General features: G+C 41.8%; 1 protein-coding gene across 3 annotated transcripts in view; it reads left to right on the top strand.

Moving 5' to 3' along the window:
* peak1 (pseudopodium-enriched atypical kinase 1) overlaps window positions 1-18,688 on the top strand; it is a 174,550-nt gene that overhangs the window by 136,520 nt on the left and 19,342 nt on the right. For all 3 annotated transcript variants that reach the window (XM_079567380.1, XM_079567382.1, XM_079567381.1), the window contains one exon: window positions 465-3,527. In XM_079567380.1, coding sequence (XP_079423506.1) covers window positions 465-3,527 — 3,063 coding nt within the window. The remainder of the gene's footprint in view (window positions 1-464; window positions 3,528-18,688) is intronic.

The following is an 18,688-nucleotide window of genomic DNA, read 5'->3' as shown; positions in this document are numbered from 1 at the left end:
GATCACAAACACAAACGCTCCGTCTAAACTCGCCTTTTACACAAGAAAACAACAAATAATCCGGTCCGCGGTAAAAACGAAACAGAAACCTGCAGTGACACTGATGTCAAAGCTCCGCTAACAACGAAACACTTCCTGTTGTCCCGACAAAATAAAAGGCGTCAATGTTCCAGCCGCTGGGAGAGGGTTTGAAATGTTCATTAATAAATGAACCTAATATTTTAGCTGCAAATGGACACAAATCTCGTTTTTCTTCGTTTTCCTGGTCGTCCGTTTTGCTCAAATAGAAATAAAGGCCTGTCTCTAATTGTGGCCTGGTTCCAATAAAGGCCTGGTCCTAGATGTCCTCGAGTAAATAAAGGCCCCGGCCTATATTACAGCATTTACGGTAATACACCCTCTTTAAAATTGTTGTCTCTATTATCTCTATTTCACAGATTATATTAAATTGTGTGTGTTTCCAGGTCAGGACATTTTCGACCTCCCGTGGCCAAGAAGCCGACCATCGCTGTGAAGCCCACGATGATGCTTCCCTCCTCACCGACGTCTCCATCATCTCCATCCTCTCCGTCATCTGTTCTCGACTCGGACGGGAACGCAATACTCTCACCCACACACTCCCAACTCGAGCCGGGCAAAACTTCGGCCTTTACCGTCTGGAACCACAACGGGCTCAATCAGAAGCGACTCGTATCTCTGAGCAACAACAACAACGAGGGTGAAGGGGGAAGTCAGGAGATCGAAGGTTACGGACCGCTGAGCCCACGGACGCCCAGCGGGAATAATAACAACAGCGGGTTGACGGATGTTTTAAAGGAAATCGCCGGTTTGGGCCCCGGTCCGAGTTTGCCTCCACTCTCCGGGTCTAAAGACTTGTTTTGGGGGCGAATAAGCTCCTCGTATCGGAAGTCGCTGGAGAGGGGGCTGCCGGCCGCCCGTTGTCTAGCGATGGGGAGCGACATGAGCGGAGGAGACGGCGGCGGAAACGGAGGTCCGAGCTCGTCTCAAAAACGGGTCTCGCTAAGTGACAGCGCCGAGATCATTAGCGCAGAGGGAGGGCGCTTCTGTTACCCAGAGTTCTCCAGCGAGGACGACGAGGACGACGAGGACGACGATACGGAAAGAGACGACGAGCACGAAAGCTGGGACGAGAGCGACGAAGAGCTGCTGGCGATGGAAATTCGAATGAGGGGGCAGCCGCGGTTCGCAAATTTCCGAGCTGCCACGCTGTCCCCGGTCCCCTTCGCGGCGGGAAAGAAGTGGAACACTGTCCCGCTTCGGAACAGGTCACTCCAAAGGATCTGTGCGGTTGATTACGACGATAGCTACGATGAAATCTTGAACGGTTACCCTTCCATGGACTCAAACGGAGGTCTCATGCCTTACGGACCTCGCGGTTTGCAAGGAAGCGGGTTTTCGTCCAACTCTGAACCCACGACCTCTTCCGAGTCATCTTCCTCCCAGCCGGAAGATTCGCGGACGACTTCCAGCAGCGGCAGCAGCGCCCCCTTCCTGATGAACAACGGTTTGCAGTCGCCGACATCTCCAAAGGTCCAGTGCACTTCGCCGAAAAGCCCGGTCAAAGTCACTGAAACGCACAAGGCGGTTTTGGCGATCAGGTTGGAGGATCAAGAAGGGAAAGAGAGAGCGCCCATGCCCCAAGCCGTCCCCGGCCAACCTGTTACGATCAGCTTCAGCCCCACGGAGGAGCAGGCGAAACCGTATCGAGTTGTCAATCTGGAAAAGTCGCTAATATGCAAGCCTTACACCGTTGTCGACGTGTCCGCATCCATGGCGAGCAAGGACGAAGCTAGCAATTCAACGCCAAAGTCTCAGAGTTTCTCAAGTCCTACCAGCCCCAAGACTCCCTCAGGCCAACCACTATCCCCTACATCTCTGTCTTTCGCCCTTTCTCCAAAATCGCCCATAACCGTTGCACCAATCCCTGCCTCCCGGAAAAAGACCGGCAACATACGCTACCAGGAAGTGTGGACGTCCAGCACGAGTCCGAGGCAGAAAATCGCCAAAGTTGATTTCGGGAACGGGAAGGCTCCGGGGTCGTCTGTCACCGCTCAACATTACAGTCACAAATCCGCCCCTACCTCTCCGATAGCAGGACTGTCGTCTTCTCGCACCGCGCCCATCAAATCACCAAACCTATCCGAAATCAAGTTCAATAGTTTCAACAATGCAGGGATGCCCCCTTTCCCGATCATTATTCGCGATGAGCCCGCGTATGCGCGAAGCTGCAAGAATGCCGTGAAAGTTCCCATCGTGATCAATCCGTGCGCGTATGACAACTTGGAGGTGTACAAGAGTTTTTTAGGGGTAGGCGGCGAGCTTCCCCCGCCGAAAGGTGCTGGGAGCAGGGTGGCAAGTCACACTTATGAAGAGATCGGGTCGTCGGAAAGTGTCCAGTCTTCTTCCACAGATAAAACTATATCTGGGAGAGGCACTTCAGAAAGGGCGTCGTTTGAGGACAGGAAATTGCAAACAGAAATAGTCACAAAAGTGTCAAATTTACAAGCTCGGCCCAATGTAGATTCAAGCACAGTGTCCAGTACTAGCTCTCGATCCGGCGGCCTGCAACCCCTTTCTTTGACGAGTTCGCCGGCTAGCACAGCCGTGGCTAAGAGTAGTCCTAGTACTAGTACGTCTTCTAGGGCGGCTGGAGATTGCAAGAAAGATGACAATGATTTTGGTTTGACTTCTCGGTCTATAGGAAGCCACAGAGAAGAGGCCAGCGCAGTGCTTTCCCAAATTGTAACGTCAATCCAGCCACCGCAAACTCCCCCGGATACCCCAACGTCCCAGGACAAAAGCATGGATGAGTTGTACTCCCTTCCACCCGATGCAGTTAAAGAGACACTAGTCAGGCCAAAATCTCTGTTTTCCTCCGCTGATGTTGGATTTACAAAGTCCAAAAAGGATACGCCGTCCAAAGTTTTATTGAAGTCTCAAAGCGCTTCAGCAGCGGTTTCGCTATCGAGTCCAAAATCGGAGCAGAGCGCACCGTTCCCGCCCCCGAGATCAACATCGTCGCCCTATCACGCTACCAATATACTGCAAAGACACTTCGCCAATTGGACCAGGAGTTCGGGCATCATGTCCCCGTCACGACAGAACGACGGCGACGGGGAGGGGAGGCGGGGCAATCCGGAGAGCTCCAAACCAAAGCGGTGGATATCCTTCCGGAGTTTCTTCAAGCGGCGGAAAGATGACGACGATCAGAAAGACAAGGCGGAGAAGGAGAAAGGGAAGTTGGTCGGACTCGACGGGACGGTTATACACATACTGCCAGCGCCGCCGGTGCAGCAGCATCAGTGGTTTGCAGAGGCCAAGCCGGAAGATCCGAATCAGAAACCGACCATAATCTTCACGTATAAGCCAGAGTGTGGGCCGGGAGAGGGCGAGCTGAGGATCGAGGAGTTAAGAGAGACGGCGCTGCTAAATCCAGAAGAAAACTTGCAATCTGTGAGTCCCAGGAGAACACCATCTCCATCGACCACCAGGGGAGAAACAGCCAGGTATGTGAGCGTACAGTGGGTTTGGAAAGTGTTCATATCCCTCTTTATAGTTCTGTGTTTTTATATTGAAGTGTGAACAAGATAAAGTGTTTTATTTTCCTACATCATCATTGGTATCTGACACGCATTTGTCTTGTATCCCCTCCCCTCCTCTCACCAGGGGCGGACTGGCCGTATGTCCTGTATTCTGGAAGAGCACAGAAGGGCCACTGGCTCTAGGGCCACCGGTCTGGCCCCTCACTTTACCTTACCCTTAACCCCCGGGCGAAACCGAGCTTCACCCAAATCTAAAAGCTTAACCTCTTAACTCCCGCCTGAACCGAGAGGATCTTTTTCCTCACGTCATCAGATTTTTTTTCCATCATTTTTTTGTTGGGTGTTCGACTCATTTTTGTAGCTCATTTTTTGTAATTTTTTCGTTCAATTTTTGTCATTTTTTTGGTCCAATTTTTATCAAATTTTTGTCACATTTTTTACTTTTTTTTGTCACTTTTTCATCCATTTTTCGTCACTTTTTTGTCAAACTTTTCTCACTTTTTTGTCACATTTTCATCATTGTTTTCGTCTCGGTTTTGTTTGTTTTTGTTTTGATTTTCGCACCTTTTTTCCCAGAAGCTTTTGGATTGGGGTAAAGCCAAAACTGGAGAAAAAGTGCTCGGTTCAGGCGGGAGTTAAGGACTTAAAAGAAAAGCATCCAGAAACAAAAATGTGCTGGAAAAGCAACAAAAAAGTGACAAAAACACAACAAAATGTGACGAAAGCGATGAAAAAAACAACAATAACATGAACCCCCCCCCCCCCCCCCCGGAAAAACAAGAGACGAAAACACAACGAAAAAGTGACAAAAAAGTGACAAAAACAGGCCAAAAAAGCCACAAAAAAGTCATGAAAAAGGAACAAAAACATGTCAAAAATGCAGCAACAACGTGATTAAAAGCTACCATCACTTTTCTAGATTCTAGCTTTCAAATGAGGCGTTACAGTGTTGCTCTCCAGTCAAGAAGCTTTTAGATTTGGGCAAAGCCGAACTGGAGAAAATGCTCTGGGTTAAGGCGGGGGGTCAGAGGTTCACATATGTATTTGTGGAAGTGTCACATTTACGCTAATTTGGGCCAGGCTGACCAGAGTCCAGGGCTGTTTTTCAGTCCCAGTCCAGCCCCTGCCTCTCACTCAGATACTGTATTTTTGGAACCTCATCTCAAAGTTTTTAGCTTCTTCTCAAGGTGCCTGAGTTTCCTGTATCTCTTCCAATGATTCCGGCCCTGATTCCTCCTCTCCTCCTTTGAGCCTTGAGCTCGGTGAACCTGTAAATATTTCATTAGTCGACACTGTCAAAACTCGGCCTCATTCTGTCGACTTTCTGTTGAGTTCTCGCTCTCTTATTCCCAAAAAAAAAAAAAGAGAAAATCACATCAATCGCTTGTTGGTGTTCCTTTTGTTCTCAGGTTTCACATAAATTTGCATGTTTTGCTTCTTAAAAGCAGCGAGTGCGGTAATGCGCCGCTAAAGCGTTTGCCCTGCAGATCAGTTAAAGCGGAATTTATTTGATTTGTGGATATGAAAATCCCGAGGTGCAGTAATTACACACACTCTGCAGTAATTCAGATTTGTATTTGCTGGGTGTACGTGTTATGCAACCAAATTATTACAAGTAAGTGAACGCAGCAGCAAATATTAAGCGTGTTATTTTGTATATTTGTTTTATTGCAGAGTAACTGTTGGCACTACTACTCTTGCTACTGCTTCGACATCTCCTGTTTACTTGTTTGACTAGTTTTGCTTCCGGTTCTTACTTGGATAAAACTATGGAAAAAAATGCATTGGTCAAAACTTTTTAAAAGAAGACATCTTGCAAAAACATCGCTTTTATGCTTTGAAAAAGTCAAACCAATGTTGTTTCCTCATAAAAAAAAACATCCCTGGAGTCGTGTTTTTCTTCAATCGCACTGTTTTGAGTCATCCTGTTCACTTCGGTTGATTCTTCTTGGACTGCTGAACGGCTCTGATGTGTATTTCCTGAATTTTGCGGTGACAAAAACACAGATCATGAAACTGTTGTCCACATCTTTAAAGAAACAGGCCACCGTTTTTACATACTGAGATATGTTCTTACCTTAGCTTTGACGAGTTCTTTAGGACCTGTCTGATCTTCAGTCACGTAAACACAGCGCAGACGGCGTTAGCATTTAGCCTCTCCCTCTCTCCTCTATAGCTCCAAAACAGGTCAAGATAGAAGCTACCAAGCTCTTCCACGTTTTCCCTATTTAAATATGGTTACGTGAAGTGTTCCACTACAAAGTATAATTACACAAAATTAAGGCGAGACACTGCAGGTGAATAGGGAAAAAAAATAAATGTAGAGATTTCAGTTTGAAACTTTTGCTGAACATCACAGATATAAATATGAGAAAAACATGTATTGCATTTTTTCTGTCATTTTATGTTTTCATATAAAAATAAGGCATTTTGAGCATTAAAATTGCCAATATTTTGGGCAACGAAATCAAAATAATGAATTGAGCCAGATTAAATGTTATGGTTTTATTTTATTGACATATTAGTAACTACGATTTTTTCAGAGGGGATTTTCGTTCTTCCACTTTTCCGCTCCAGCGTCTCGTAGGAGGAAAAACACCATATTTGGGTGAAAGCGTCATCACGGGGCCCCTTAGCAGGACACGTGGATGTCAAATCTGTCAATATTTATGAATGAAAACCCGCGGGAAAGACGGCCTTTCTACTTCCGGGTCGCCCCCATCTCGCAGACAAAACATCATAAAATAAACATCATCATTTTTATATCTGACCTGAAAACTAAGATGTAAAGGGAGGAAAACAGATACAAATCTCCACTTCCACCACTGCGGGAAACATCAATACTTTCACCTAAAGTGTCTCACCTTAATCAATGTGGATTTTATAAGCGGATAAAAGGGGGGACTATATTGTAAGGCGTAATAATACCAGGAGTAGTTCGAAATCCGTGCAGTAATCTTCACTTTACTGTACGGATGCCAAACTACTCCTGGTATTATTACGCCTTACAATATAGTTCCCCTTTTATCCGCTTAGAAAATCCACATTGTTTAATTGTGTGTAATTATACTTTGTAGTGGAACACTTCACGTAACCATATTTAAATAGGGAAAACGTGGAAGAGCTTGGTAGCTTCTATCTTGACCTGTTTTGGAGCTATAGAGGAGAGAGGGAGAGGCTAAATGCTAACGCCGTCTGCGCTGTGTTTACGTGACTGAAGATCAGACAGGTCCTAAAGAACTCGTCAAAGCTAAGGTAAGAACATATCTCAGTATGTAAAAACGGTGGCCTGTTCCTTTAAAGCCCATGCTGAGCAGCTCCGCCCTCAGTGCATTCATCACGGCGCCATGGATTTGCTCGTTTATCACATGCAGAAACAAAAAGCTTCTTTCCACTGATCCATCGTCATGTCGTTCCCACTTCTGCCTGCAGTGAGAGGCCAATTCGATACCTGCTGTTTTTATTAGACATCATTTTGAAGAAGTTACTGTATAAATCTGAAGTACCCAAAACTTTAGATCAACTTCTGGGCGGGTAAAGGAATACACAGTAGTAACTTTGTCCTGCTGCATAATTACACATACTGACAACGCCAACCTCTGCCCCACCTTTATGCATTTCTCACCCTTTCAACTGCTGTTTACTTTGAAGTAGTAAATCAGTAACTCGTGGGATGCCTGCAGGTCGTATCGTTGGCGTTTACTTTTCAGTGAAGAATGTCGACAACATATCAAAGCAAAAGGTGTATCTTTCTGGCCAGGTGTACTTTGCTTGACAAACCGCTGGGCAAAAAGGATTTTTCTCGTGATATTGCTCGCAGAGGTGCAGTTTTCATGACTTGACATTCATGGAGGTCAAACCACTAGGAAGTGCCGTAGGTTAATGTTTATGCTCTGTGTGAAGCACGGTTTACTTTTATATCAAGAAAAAAAGGACCTCCGGGTTCTTACCTGGGATTTGAAGTATCCTGGTTTTGTCTGTGTTCATGTAAATGCAGAATCCTAATACACTGCAAAAAGTCATTTACTAGATTAGTTTAGATGTCTCAATTTGAGCATAATAATCCAAATTCTAGTTCTTTTGACAAGTGAACATTTAGTTTGGCATTTGACCTAGATTATTTCACTTGTTCTGAGATGTTTCTGACTCGTTTCAATACATTTCACCGTTATTTCAAGTACGTTTCTCTGCCAATGGGGTAAGAAAAATGGGTAACACTTTACATTACGGGCCGGTAAGTCCGTGGTACTTATAGTGGTAATGACTAGTAATGACAGTGGTACTTCCAGTGGTAATTACAGTAGTAAGTACTTGTATTTACAGTGGTAATTCTAGGTTATTATTGTGGTACTGAAAGTCATAATTACTTGTAGGGTAAGGGGTTAGGGAGACACAGAGTTACCACTATATGAAGGTCTACTTCTATGTACTTTGATACTTTAAATGATAGTTTCTAGTAATTACAGTGATACATCTATGGTACTTATTGGTAATTCAAGAATACTACAGCAGCAATTCATAGGTAGTAAATGAGGTACTTCTACAAACAGAAGTAATTTCTAGGATTGTGTGACTATAACATAAAACAGCATGAGGGAAAACAAGAAGTACAACCTTCATTACTAAGAGTTACCACTGTATCTAGAAGTACATACTTGGTAATTGTCACTATAGTATCCTTTAAGTACCACAATAAGTACCTAGAATTACCACTGTAACTACCAAGGACTTACCGGCCCGTAATGTAAAGTGTTACCGAAAAGGGGTCTTGTCCCATTGGCAGTTTTACTTTCTTATTTCAAGCGAGATTTACCCTAGAACCAGCCTGAAATGTCCTCAAACTAGCAAAATAATCTTGGTCAGATCAGGAAAAAGGTCTAAATGAGTGAAAACCCCTCAAAACGAGATATATTTCCTCAGTTCAAATCATTTAAGCCAATACTTGATGTTTACTTTTTGTAGTGTAACATCCAATATCCAGGTTATAAGAACCCAGGATGCTCTCACTGAGATATCCCTACTGTTTCCAGGAGACTGTTCCATTTAAATGCAATAGCCTGGTTTCTCGTACTGAGCATGTGCGAACTTTCACAACAGACACATTCTCCTGCAGCGATTTCATCTGGTACCCGGGCTTTTAAAACTTTGCATCTTGTAAAAACCACGACTGTTTATCTCCGCTGAAGCTGCAGTGTCTGGCAGCTCTGAGTCTAAACTGTCACTTTGGGACTCTACATAGACCTGCACTGCATGATTCTCCCCATTCTCACGTCTGTCGCTGAAGCTGTGTCAGCTCTACAGTCTCAGAGCCTCCTTAGACAGTTCTGTGCGCAGAGAAATGTCAGCAAAGGCCATCTCTAATGCTAAAGTGTAGCAATGATGAACTATACAAAAGCCTTGAAAACGTTGTAATTGTGTCAACACTACAAAAAGTGAATATCAAGCATTGGCTTAAATGACTTGAATTGAGGAAATGTTTCTTGTTTTGAGCGGTTTTCACTCATTTAGACACTTTTCCTGATCGGACCGAGTTTGCTTTGCTTGTTTGAGGACATTTCAGACCAGTTTTAGGGTAAATCTCGCTTGAAATAACAAAGTAAAATTGCCAATGAGATGAGACCAATTTTCTTTCCCCATTGGCAAAGAAAATGACCTGAAATAAGGACGAAATGTATCGAAACGAGTCAGAAACATCTCAGAACAAGTGACATAATCCAGGACAAATGCCCAACAACTTCTTAACTAGTCAAAACAACTAAAATTTGGATTATTGTGCTCAAATTGAGATGTTTATACTGATCTAGTTAAATACTTTTTGCAGTGAACTTGTGATGGTAGTGTCGGGATGATGATGTTGTCGCAGGGTTTCACCATTTCAGCCTGGAATGTTCCATTTTGATTGGGGACAAACTGTGGGTGAAGGTTTTTTTGTTGTTTTGGGTGGGTGGAAAAGGAAATCCCACACATTTATAAGTCCAGTGCTTTTCTTTATTGTTGTCGTTTATTTATTTCTCTCTCTGTTTTTGTGGAGTTTGTCGATCTGTGTCTGACGGGGACTCTGATGATGTGGTGCTGTGGTCACTCTTTCTTTCTTTTTTTTATTTATTTGTTTTTATTCCCCCTTTTTTGCAATGTATTGTGCCGCCCTGGTGCCATTGTGTGCCGGACTGATTTAGGGCTATTGTTGGGTGGTGGAGATGGGCTCTCATGATGTTGCATGTAGGACCGCATTTCTTTTTGTTTTGTTTTTTATTATTATTATTTTCATTTTTTTTTTCCATTTCATTTTATTTATTGATTTCATTCAAAAGAGATGTTATGCAATCACAATAAAAAAACACCAACACAGTATGAATGAAACGGAGCAGAGGAGGAGAACAAATCCATCAAAAAAGTGACAAAAATCCAGAAAAAAGTGACAAAAATCCATCAAAAAAGTGACAAAAATCCATCAAAAAAGTGACAAAAATCCATCAAAAAAAGTGACAAAAATCCATCAAAAAAGTGATAAAAATCCATCAAAAAAGTGACAAAAATCCAGAAAAAAAAGTGACAAAAATCCAGAAAAAAAAGTGACAAAAATCCATCAAAAAAGTGACAAAAATCCAGAAAAAAAAGTGACAAAAATCCAGAAAAAAAGTGACAAAAATCCAGAAAAAAAAGTGACAAAAATCCAGAAAAAAAAGTGACAAAAATCTATCAAAAAAGTGACAAAAATCCAGAAAAAAAGTCTTATAATATCTGCCCCTTTTGTTACTTCACACTGTTGTCCTTTGGAAACTGGTATGTATTTATGTCTACATACATATATTTACAGTCTTATGTATATATATTTACAGTACTAACAGATGTTTTTGTATTCTATATTCAGTTTTTCAATATATAAAATACAGAACCTTCGTATTCTTGAACGTTTACAAATGGTCAATAAGAAACAAACCGTCGTATTCATGTTTGTTCAGATCATTATTATTTAGCTTATTATTATTATTTAGCTGTTTTGTTTTGTTTTGTTGGGGAGGAGGGGAAAAAAAGGAAAAAATCAAAGACCTTTGTTGTGGCTTGTTGTTCTGACTTGTCAATAAACAAAAAGTAAAAAAAAAAAAAAAAAGTGTAGCAATGTTGGAATATTTGTATAACCAGGATATGACAAACACCCAGGATACTTGAGCACATGTTAACGCACTCAGTCGCACAAATCATAGTTTACCCTTTTCTTGTACACTGCAAAAAGTATTTAACTAGATCAGTATAAACATCTCAATCTGAGCATAATAATCCACATTTTAGTTGTTTTGACCAGTTAAGATGTTCTTGGGCATTTGTCCCAGATTATTTCACTTGTTCTGAGATGTTTCTGACTCGTTTCGATACATTTCGTCCGTATTTCAGGTCATTTTCTTTGCCAATGGGGAAAGAAAATTGGTCTAATCTCATTGGCAGTTTTACTTTCTTATTTCAAGCGAGATTTACCCTAGAACTGGTCTGAAATGTCCTCAAACAAGCAAAGGAAACTTGGTCCGATCAGGAAAAGTGTCTAAATGAGTGAAAACCGCTCAAAACAAGAAACATTTCCTCAATTCAAGTCATTTAAGCCAATGCTTGATATTAGGGCTGGAACGACTAATCGATTAATCGACGACTAAGCGATTATTGAAATGGTCGACAACTATTTTAGTAATCGATTAATCGTTTTCTGGTTCACACAGACTCAAATAGAGCAAAAATGACATGAAAATGTAGTATTATTGATGAAAACCTGCTTTGTTTTTCATAGTAAGGGTCTGCAGTGTTTTGTATATTGTAAATTTCATAAATATCCGTCTGTGTCTCGTCCAATCAGAAGCGCTAAGAGCCTCCAACAAACATTTACTTTAAGTTTCCTCCATCAACACGTCCTCAAGCGGCGCCACTTTAGCTTTATGGGATTATTTTTTTTTTTTTAAATCCAATTTTTCTGCACCATTCACAGCCAAGCGATTAATCGATTAATCGTAAAAATATTCGATAGATTAATCGATGACAAAATAATCGTTAGTTGCAGCCCTACTTGATATTCACTTTTTGTAGTGTGTGTTTTTTCGTGAGTTGTCCAAAGTTTGATCTGGATCTTAAACGAATGCCATAAAATGTATGTATAATTTCAAAGTAAAATCTTTGTCTACTCCACTTCAAGTTAAAGTTAAAACCCACTTCTCCTAATGTAATGAGGAAAAAAAGTGAGAATGAAATATTGACCTTTCATGTTCCTGTTTTGTAAGCTATTGTTAAAGTACTTCCCGTTTTACTTCCCATTACCGTTTGTGAATGCATTTCCCCTCATTGGCTTGTTGCACGGTGTGGCTATGCTAGTTCCTCTGACCTGAAGTTGTGAGCGCCAGTAATTCCTGTCTGTATTCCTTTCCTGGAATAATAATTATATTTTCTAAAGATCACGTGGTGGGCAGTGAGTTCCCGGTACATGATCATTTACTGTTCAGATCGGAGACACCTGTGATCATAAAGGATTGATGGTTTGTCTTTAAGCTAAAAGCTAATATGCTATAAAAGGCATTATTTCAAATTGTATAATGCATGAAATATGAGCTTTTTGCTTCAAGACAAACTCACTGATCCTTATAAACATAGATGTGTCCTCCATTGAAATATTTACACTGTACAGCAGCTCGTTAACCTGCAGGAAGTGATCGTCGACCAGGAACTCACTGTCCACCACAGAATCTCTAGGAAATACGATGATTCGAACGGGTCTAAGCTAATCTTCATGGAAATTAATATGAACAGGAAGTACTAGCCCCCACAACTTCAGCTCAGAGGAACTAGCGTAGCCACATTATGCAACAAGCCAATTGCTCAATACAGATCTATACCTGTGATGGTGAGCGAAGGGTTAACTTGGTGGGGGCTGTTCTGATTGGCCAAGAGTGGGCGTGTGCTGTGTGCTGTCGGTCCGGGACACTACCTTACACACAGGTGAGGGCTTTCATAGACCCGACTTCAGAGGCAGCAGAGACACAGCCAAGATCTCACTCAAGTTTACGTTTCAACAAGGATTTAAGTAACAATAATGTGATCTCGGGTTTGAAGCTTTTCTAATGGGGAGCTGCGTCAGCCAGTACAGCGGGTAAGTCCTGATCTGAAGTACGTTTTTTGACGGTAGCGCGTTGTGTGAAGCCGTGTTGACGTGGTTGGTGAGTTTTTGCGGCTTTAGGGCTTGTTTTTTTTCAGATTAGTCATTATTACAGGGAGAAGGGAAAGTGGTGGAGGATTTTTTTGCTAAAGCACCGAGGCAGATCTGAGTTTGTCTGAACAAGTCAAGTCCTGACCCCAAAACACGCAGCAGCCGCCGAGGTATTTATGAAGTGAAGAGAGAGGAGAGTGGCTGGGGATGAGTGAGACGTCGTGGTCTGCGGGTTTCTGGGTGACTCTGGATCGGGACATTTTTCAGAAACAGTTTTAGTAGGGCTGCTCGATTATTGAAAAAATAATAATCACGATTATTTTTGTCATAATTGAAATCACGATTATTCAAACGGTTATTTGTTGCCTTTAAAAAAATCCATCAAGAAAGTGACAAAAATCCAGAAAAAAGTGACAATAATCCAGCAGAAAAAAGACAAAAATCCAGCAAAAAAGTGACAAAAATCCAGCAAAAAAGTGACAAAAATCCATCAAAAAAGTGACAAAAATCCAGCAAAAAAGTGACAAAAATCCATCAAAAAAGTGACAAAAATCCAGCAGAAAAAAGACAAAAATCCATCAAAAAAGTGACAAATATCCATCAAAAAAGTGACAAAAATCCATCAAAAAAGTGACAAAAATTCAGCAAAAAACGTGACAAAAATCCATCAAAAAAGTGACAAAAATTCAGCAGAAAAAGACAAAAATCCATCAAAAAAGTGACAGAAATCCATCAAAAAAGTGACAAAAATCCATCAAAAAAGTGACAAAAATCCATCAAAAAAGTGACAAAAATCCATCAAAAAAGTGACAAAAATCCATCAAAAAAGTGACAAAAATCCATCAAAAAAGTGACAAAAATCCCAAAATCCAAAAATTAGAAAAAAAAATTGGAAAAAAAAAATAAATGAAAAAAATAAATAAAAATTATAATCGTTTTTTGGCGATTATGCTTATTTTGTAATCGTTTACTGTTGTAATCGAAATCGTAATCGGATTTCGATTAATTGCACAGCCCTAAGTTTTAGTTGTTAAAGTCCTTTTATTTAGCTTTGTTTGGGCTTTTACAATTACTTTCATCCCTTTGCTTCTGCAGTTGTTTGTTGTAAAACCTAAAATAAAGTATGTGGTTAGAAAATACCCCGGCTCACACCAGTGTTGGCTGTATTGTGCATTTTTACCCAACACCAGCAGAGGGCGCTTATCTTCCTTTTATGCACCACGCTCTTAAAGGAAAGTACAGCCCTTCGAACTCAATTGTTAGCTGAAAACTTTTGACAGAAGATTGTGCTAAATGTAATCAGATCAATGTGTTCAATCCACACGCGCCGCTGTGGGCGACACAAACAAAAGAAGGGGCATCATGTTTCATATCAATCCAATTACACACATCTCTCAGCGATTAGGAATCCCATCAGTGAATGTGATTTGCTCACTTCACGTTACTGGAGGTAAGAAAAGAAATATCTGCCGCATATGCACAGACATAAAGAAGTTCGGTGACTTGGGCTCAGCCTCACGCCGTAATAGAAGGTTTTCCCACGCTGAACAAGTGAGGACTGTTCAGCCACAGGTCAGGTTTATGAAACGTGCACTTTCTAAAAGCACAGCAGGGCGTTTTGTTCAAATTGTGGGGATGGTTTTGCAGCAGGAGGTTGCCTTGGATTCTTTGGTGATGCAGCTTATGATCTGGTTAAAGAAACAGGCCACCGTTTTTACACACTGAGATATGTTCTTACCTGAGCTGTGACGAGTTCTTTAGGACCTGTCTGATCTTCAGTCACGTAAACACAGCGCAGACGGCGTTAGCATTTAGCCTCTCCCTCTCTCCTCTATAGCTCCAAAACAGGTCAAGATAGAAGCTACCGAGCTCTTCCACGTTTTCCCTATTTAAATATGGTTACGTGAAGTGTTCCACTACAAAGTATAATTACACACAATTAAACAATGTGGATTTTCTAAGCGGATAAAAGGGGGGACTATATTGTAAGGCGTAATAATACCAGGAGTAGTTCGAAATCCGCGCAGTAATCTTCACTTTATGTGCGGATGCCAAACTACTCCTGAAAATGTGGACTTAAAGGAACAGGCCACCGTTTGTACACACTGAGATATGTTCTTACCTGAACTTGGACATGTTAATTTGTACCTGTCTGGTACCTGTGCGTGGGCTCAGTCACGCAAATGTTGTTAGCATTTAGCCTCTCCCAGCAAAGGTATAGCTCCAAACAGGGGTGGAACAGCTTGGTAGCTTCTAACTTCACCCCAGTTTGGAGCTATACCTTTGCTGGGAGAGGCTAAATGCTAACAACATGTGCGTGACTGAGCCCACGCACAGGTACCAGACAGGTACAAATTAACATGTCCAAGCTCAGGTAAGAACATATCTCAGTATTTACAAACTGTGGCCTATTCCTTTAAGTATAAGGAATAGGTTTGGACTAGTTTAATGGTATGTGTTGGCTGATTTTTTTTTTTTTCTTTCTATAATGACATGGCTTTTCGCTTGCTCGGTCTGTAAAGCGACCGTTGTGTTGTTTGTGGAAGTGTTGTGTCCTCCGGTCAGGTGTGCTGTGCAGGTGCGGGATCAGTCACATTAAACAGTAACTCTCAGCAGGCGTATGGGCCACTCCGGGTGTGTTTTTCACGTGTTATATCTCGGTTTTAGTGCAGCCTGATAAGCCCTTTACATGTTTGGTTGAATGGCTCAGAACCACTTCTCTGGAAAAAGGTCAAAGAGATCAGAGAATGTCCCTGGTGTGAAAAGCTACATAGTCTTTGTCATCTTCCCCTTCCTTTTTGTCATTTTTTGCTGGATTTTTGTCTTTTTTTTTTTGCTGGATTTTTGTCTTTTTTTGCTGGATTTTTGTCATTTTTTTTGCTGGATTTTTGTCACTTTTTTTGCTGGATTTTTGTCACTTTTTTGCTGGATTTTTGTCATTTTTTTTGCTGGATTTTTGTCACTTTTTTGCTGGATTTTTGTCATTTTTTTTGCTGGATTTTTGTCACTTTTTTGCTGGATTTTTGTCATTTTTTTTGCTGGATTTTTGTCACTTTTTTGCTGGATTTTTGTCAATTTTTTTGCTGGATTTTTGTCACTTTTTTGCTGGATTTTTGCCACTTTTTTTTGCTGGATTTTTGTCACTTTTGTCAATTTACATACTCATTTTCTTCTCGTTTTTTGTCGCTATTTTGAAGAAGCTTTTAGATTTGGAGAATTTGGACAAAACATGTTCAGGTGGGAGTTAAGAGGTTAATAAAGTGCATTTTCTCCAGTTCGGCTTTACCCAAATCGAAAAGCTTCTCGACTGGAGAGCCTGTGTCGGGAATATGGATTTTATGGAATTTTTTTTGTCATGGTGTTTCTTTGACTCACCCAATGACTGATGTTTATAATGAAATGGCCTGTTTTGCACGAGAACTTCTTTTAGTCATTGTGATTTGAAGGCACGAATTGGTCCGTCACACAAAAGTACATTGCTACAGACAGGAAGTCCCCTTTGAATCACTGCAGTGCAAACATAAACACAGGCTCGCCCTGCTTTTATAAACCGTGACCTATAGTGTGAGGGAACTTTACTTTTGGTTTACTCGAATTTGACTTCAGTCTAAGGTTTGAAATGGATAGAGCCAGGTTAAAATGTGTGAGTGTCCTTTGTTGATATATTACATACAGTATGATGATTTTAGAGGGGATTTTGGATCTCCGGTTTCATTCTTTGTAAATTCAAATCAAGTTGGGAGTTAAATATTGAAAAAAAGACACTCCCACTTGAGCATAGAAAGAAGTTTGATTATGTTTTAGTGCCGGACTGATTGATCGGCCGGCTGATAAATCAGGCCGGTGTTTGGGTGTTTTCAATGCTGGACAATTACGGCCGATAAATATCTCTGGCACTTAAAGTAATGGGGACTTACCGGTTTTTGAATTGGAAAGAGCTCAGTCAGCGCTTCAAAATGAATCTCGGGTGAGCGGAGAAACATTGTGGTGAAAATCGGTCCCAAGTTTGTTTTATTTTGTTTTTTTTGTGTTGCCATAGGAGTGTTTTCACTTCAGTCGACCTCTATTACCGTATTTTCTGGACTATAAGTCGCTCCGGAGTATAAGACGCACCAGCCAAAAAAATGCGTAATGAAGAAAAAACAACCGGCTGAACAGGCGTGCGGTATGCTAACGTTACACACTGATGGCAAACGAGGCGCAGAGGCGTAACAACACCATTGACAAGCCTCTCCCGGCAGCACGTTTTTCCAGCTCTCGTTTGTGAACTGGAGCTGTGGCCATCGAGCTTTTAGCCCGCGATTAGCTTTGTTTTGTTTTCTTCTTTGCGGTAAGAGTAACCTGGGCGGCACGGTAGCGCAGCGGTTAGCGCTCTCGCTTCACAGCTAGAAGGTCCAGGGTTCGATTCCCACCTGGACGGGGCCTTTCTGTGTGGAGTTTGCATGTTCTGCCCGTGTCTGCGTAGGTTTCCTCCGGGCACTCCGGTTTCCCCTACCACTAAAAACATGCACAATAGGCCAGGATGAATGATGTGTGTGAGTGTATGGTGGTGTCAGAGGGTCCGTTGGCGCAGACGTGTGTGGTCGTGAAAGCGTTTCTGTCAGTCTCCCCCAGGGGAAACTGAAGCTACAAACGTAGTTTACCATCACCGAGTATGGAGTGAATGTACAACTGTCTCATGTAAAGCGCTTTGTGACTATGTCTGTGAAAGGCGCTGTATAAATAAAGATCGTCTTCTTCTAACCTCCGCTTCTCGCTCACTCCAAACTTTCGTTCTGCTGGTCGAACAGCCTGTAGCGCCCTCTAGCGGCATGTGAAATTATATATTTGTATATTAAAAAAAGGAAATAATCACATATTAGTCGCTCCGGAGTATAAGACCTGCCAAACTATGAAAAAAAGTGTGACTTATGGTCAACGATTGATCACTATAATGATAAATGTTTAACTATATAAATGTACATTATGGAAAAATGCACTTGGTTTGTTTGTTAAGCTGCTTGAATAAAACGATCATTCGTTCATTAAAAGCAACCTTCTATAATATTTTTTAATTCCACTACTGTGAAATGTAATTGTAGATGTTGTGGCCACAATGGGAGCAGAATGTGTTTTGAGAAAAGAGGCTTTGAACTTGAAACAACTGGTGACTGTAATAATGAAACACCTTATTGTGAAAATAAAGCCATCATTTGTTTCCAAGTCAAAGCTTATATGTTAGGAGAGTAAACCGTGTTCCTCCTGAGCACGACACAAATACTTTCCTTCACCTTCGAGTTGTGTTTTTCCCATGTGCTGCTTTCACTTCCACCGCCCTCTCGGCTCCTTAAGTCGGCCCAGTTTTCATCATGACGCTCCTCTTCCTCCTCTTCCTCATGTGATAATGAGAGGAGCTGGTGTTGATCCAGTCTTTTCGCCGGCGGAGTAAACACGCGGCGGCGGTCGGACTTCACGTGGTTATATCACCGTCTGCTCATCTCGACGTGACACCAAAGCAGTTCCACCAGAGGCATGAAGTATTACAAGTCGTAAAACGTATGATTGTTTCATTACAGTCCATCAGTGTGGGCTCACGGGACTGACAGGAAGCTCTCGTCTGTCATAAATAAGTCGTAAAATCGCGGCTGCTGACGGGACGCATAGTGGCAGATGGTTATAAAGTAAGATAGTCCATCGATGTCCCGGGAAATGGCTTGTTTTCGGATTCTTATGCTGCTTTAAAGCCATTTTGTATTACACACAGGGGCGGACTGGGACTGAAAAACAGCCCTGGACTCTGACCAGCCAGGCCCAAATTTGCACAAATCCGTACTTCTAAAAATACATATTAACCTCTTACCACCCGCCAAAACAAAACGCATTCTCTCCTCTTTGCCATTGTCGTCACTTTTTATTTACCCGTATGTGTTTTTGTCACTTTTTTAATGGCACTTTTGTTGCTTTA

The sequence above is a fragment of the Gobius niger genome (assembly GCF_951799975.1).
Source record: "Gobius niger genome assembly, chromosome: 12".
Lineage (NCBI taxonomy): Eukaryota > Metazoa > Chordata > Actinopteri > Gobiiformes > Gobiidae > Gobius > Gobius niger.
Note: the sequence above shows the minus strand (reverse complement) of the source record. Positions and strands in the feature narration are given on the sequence as shown.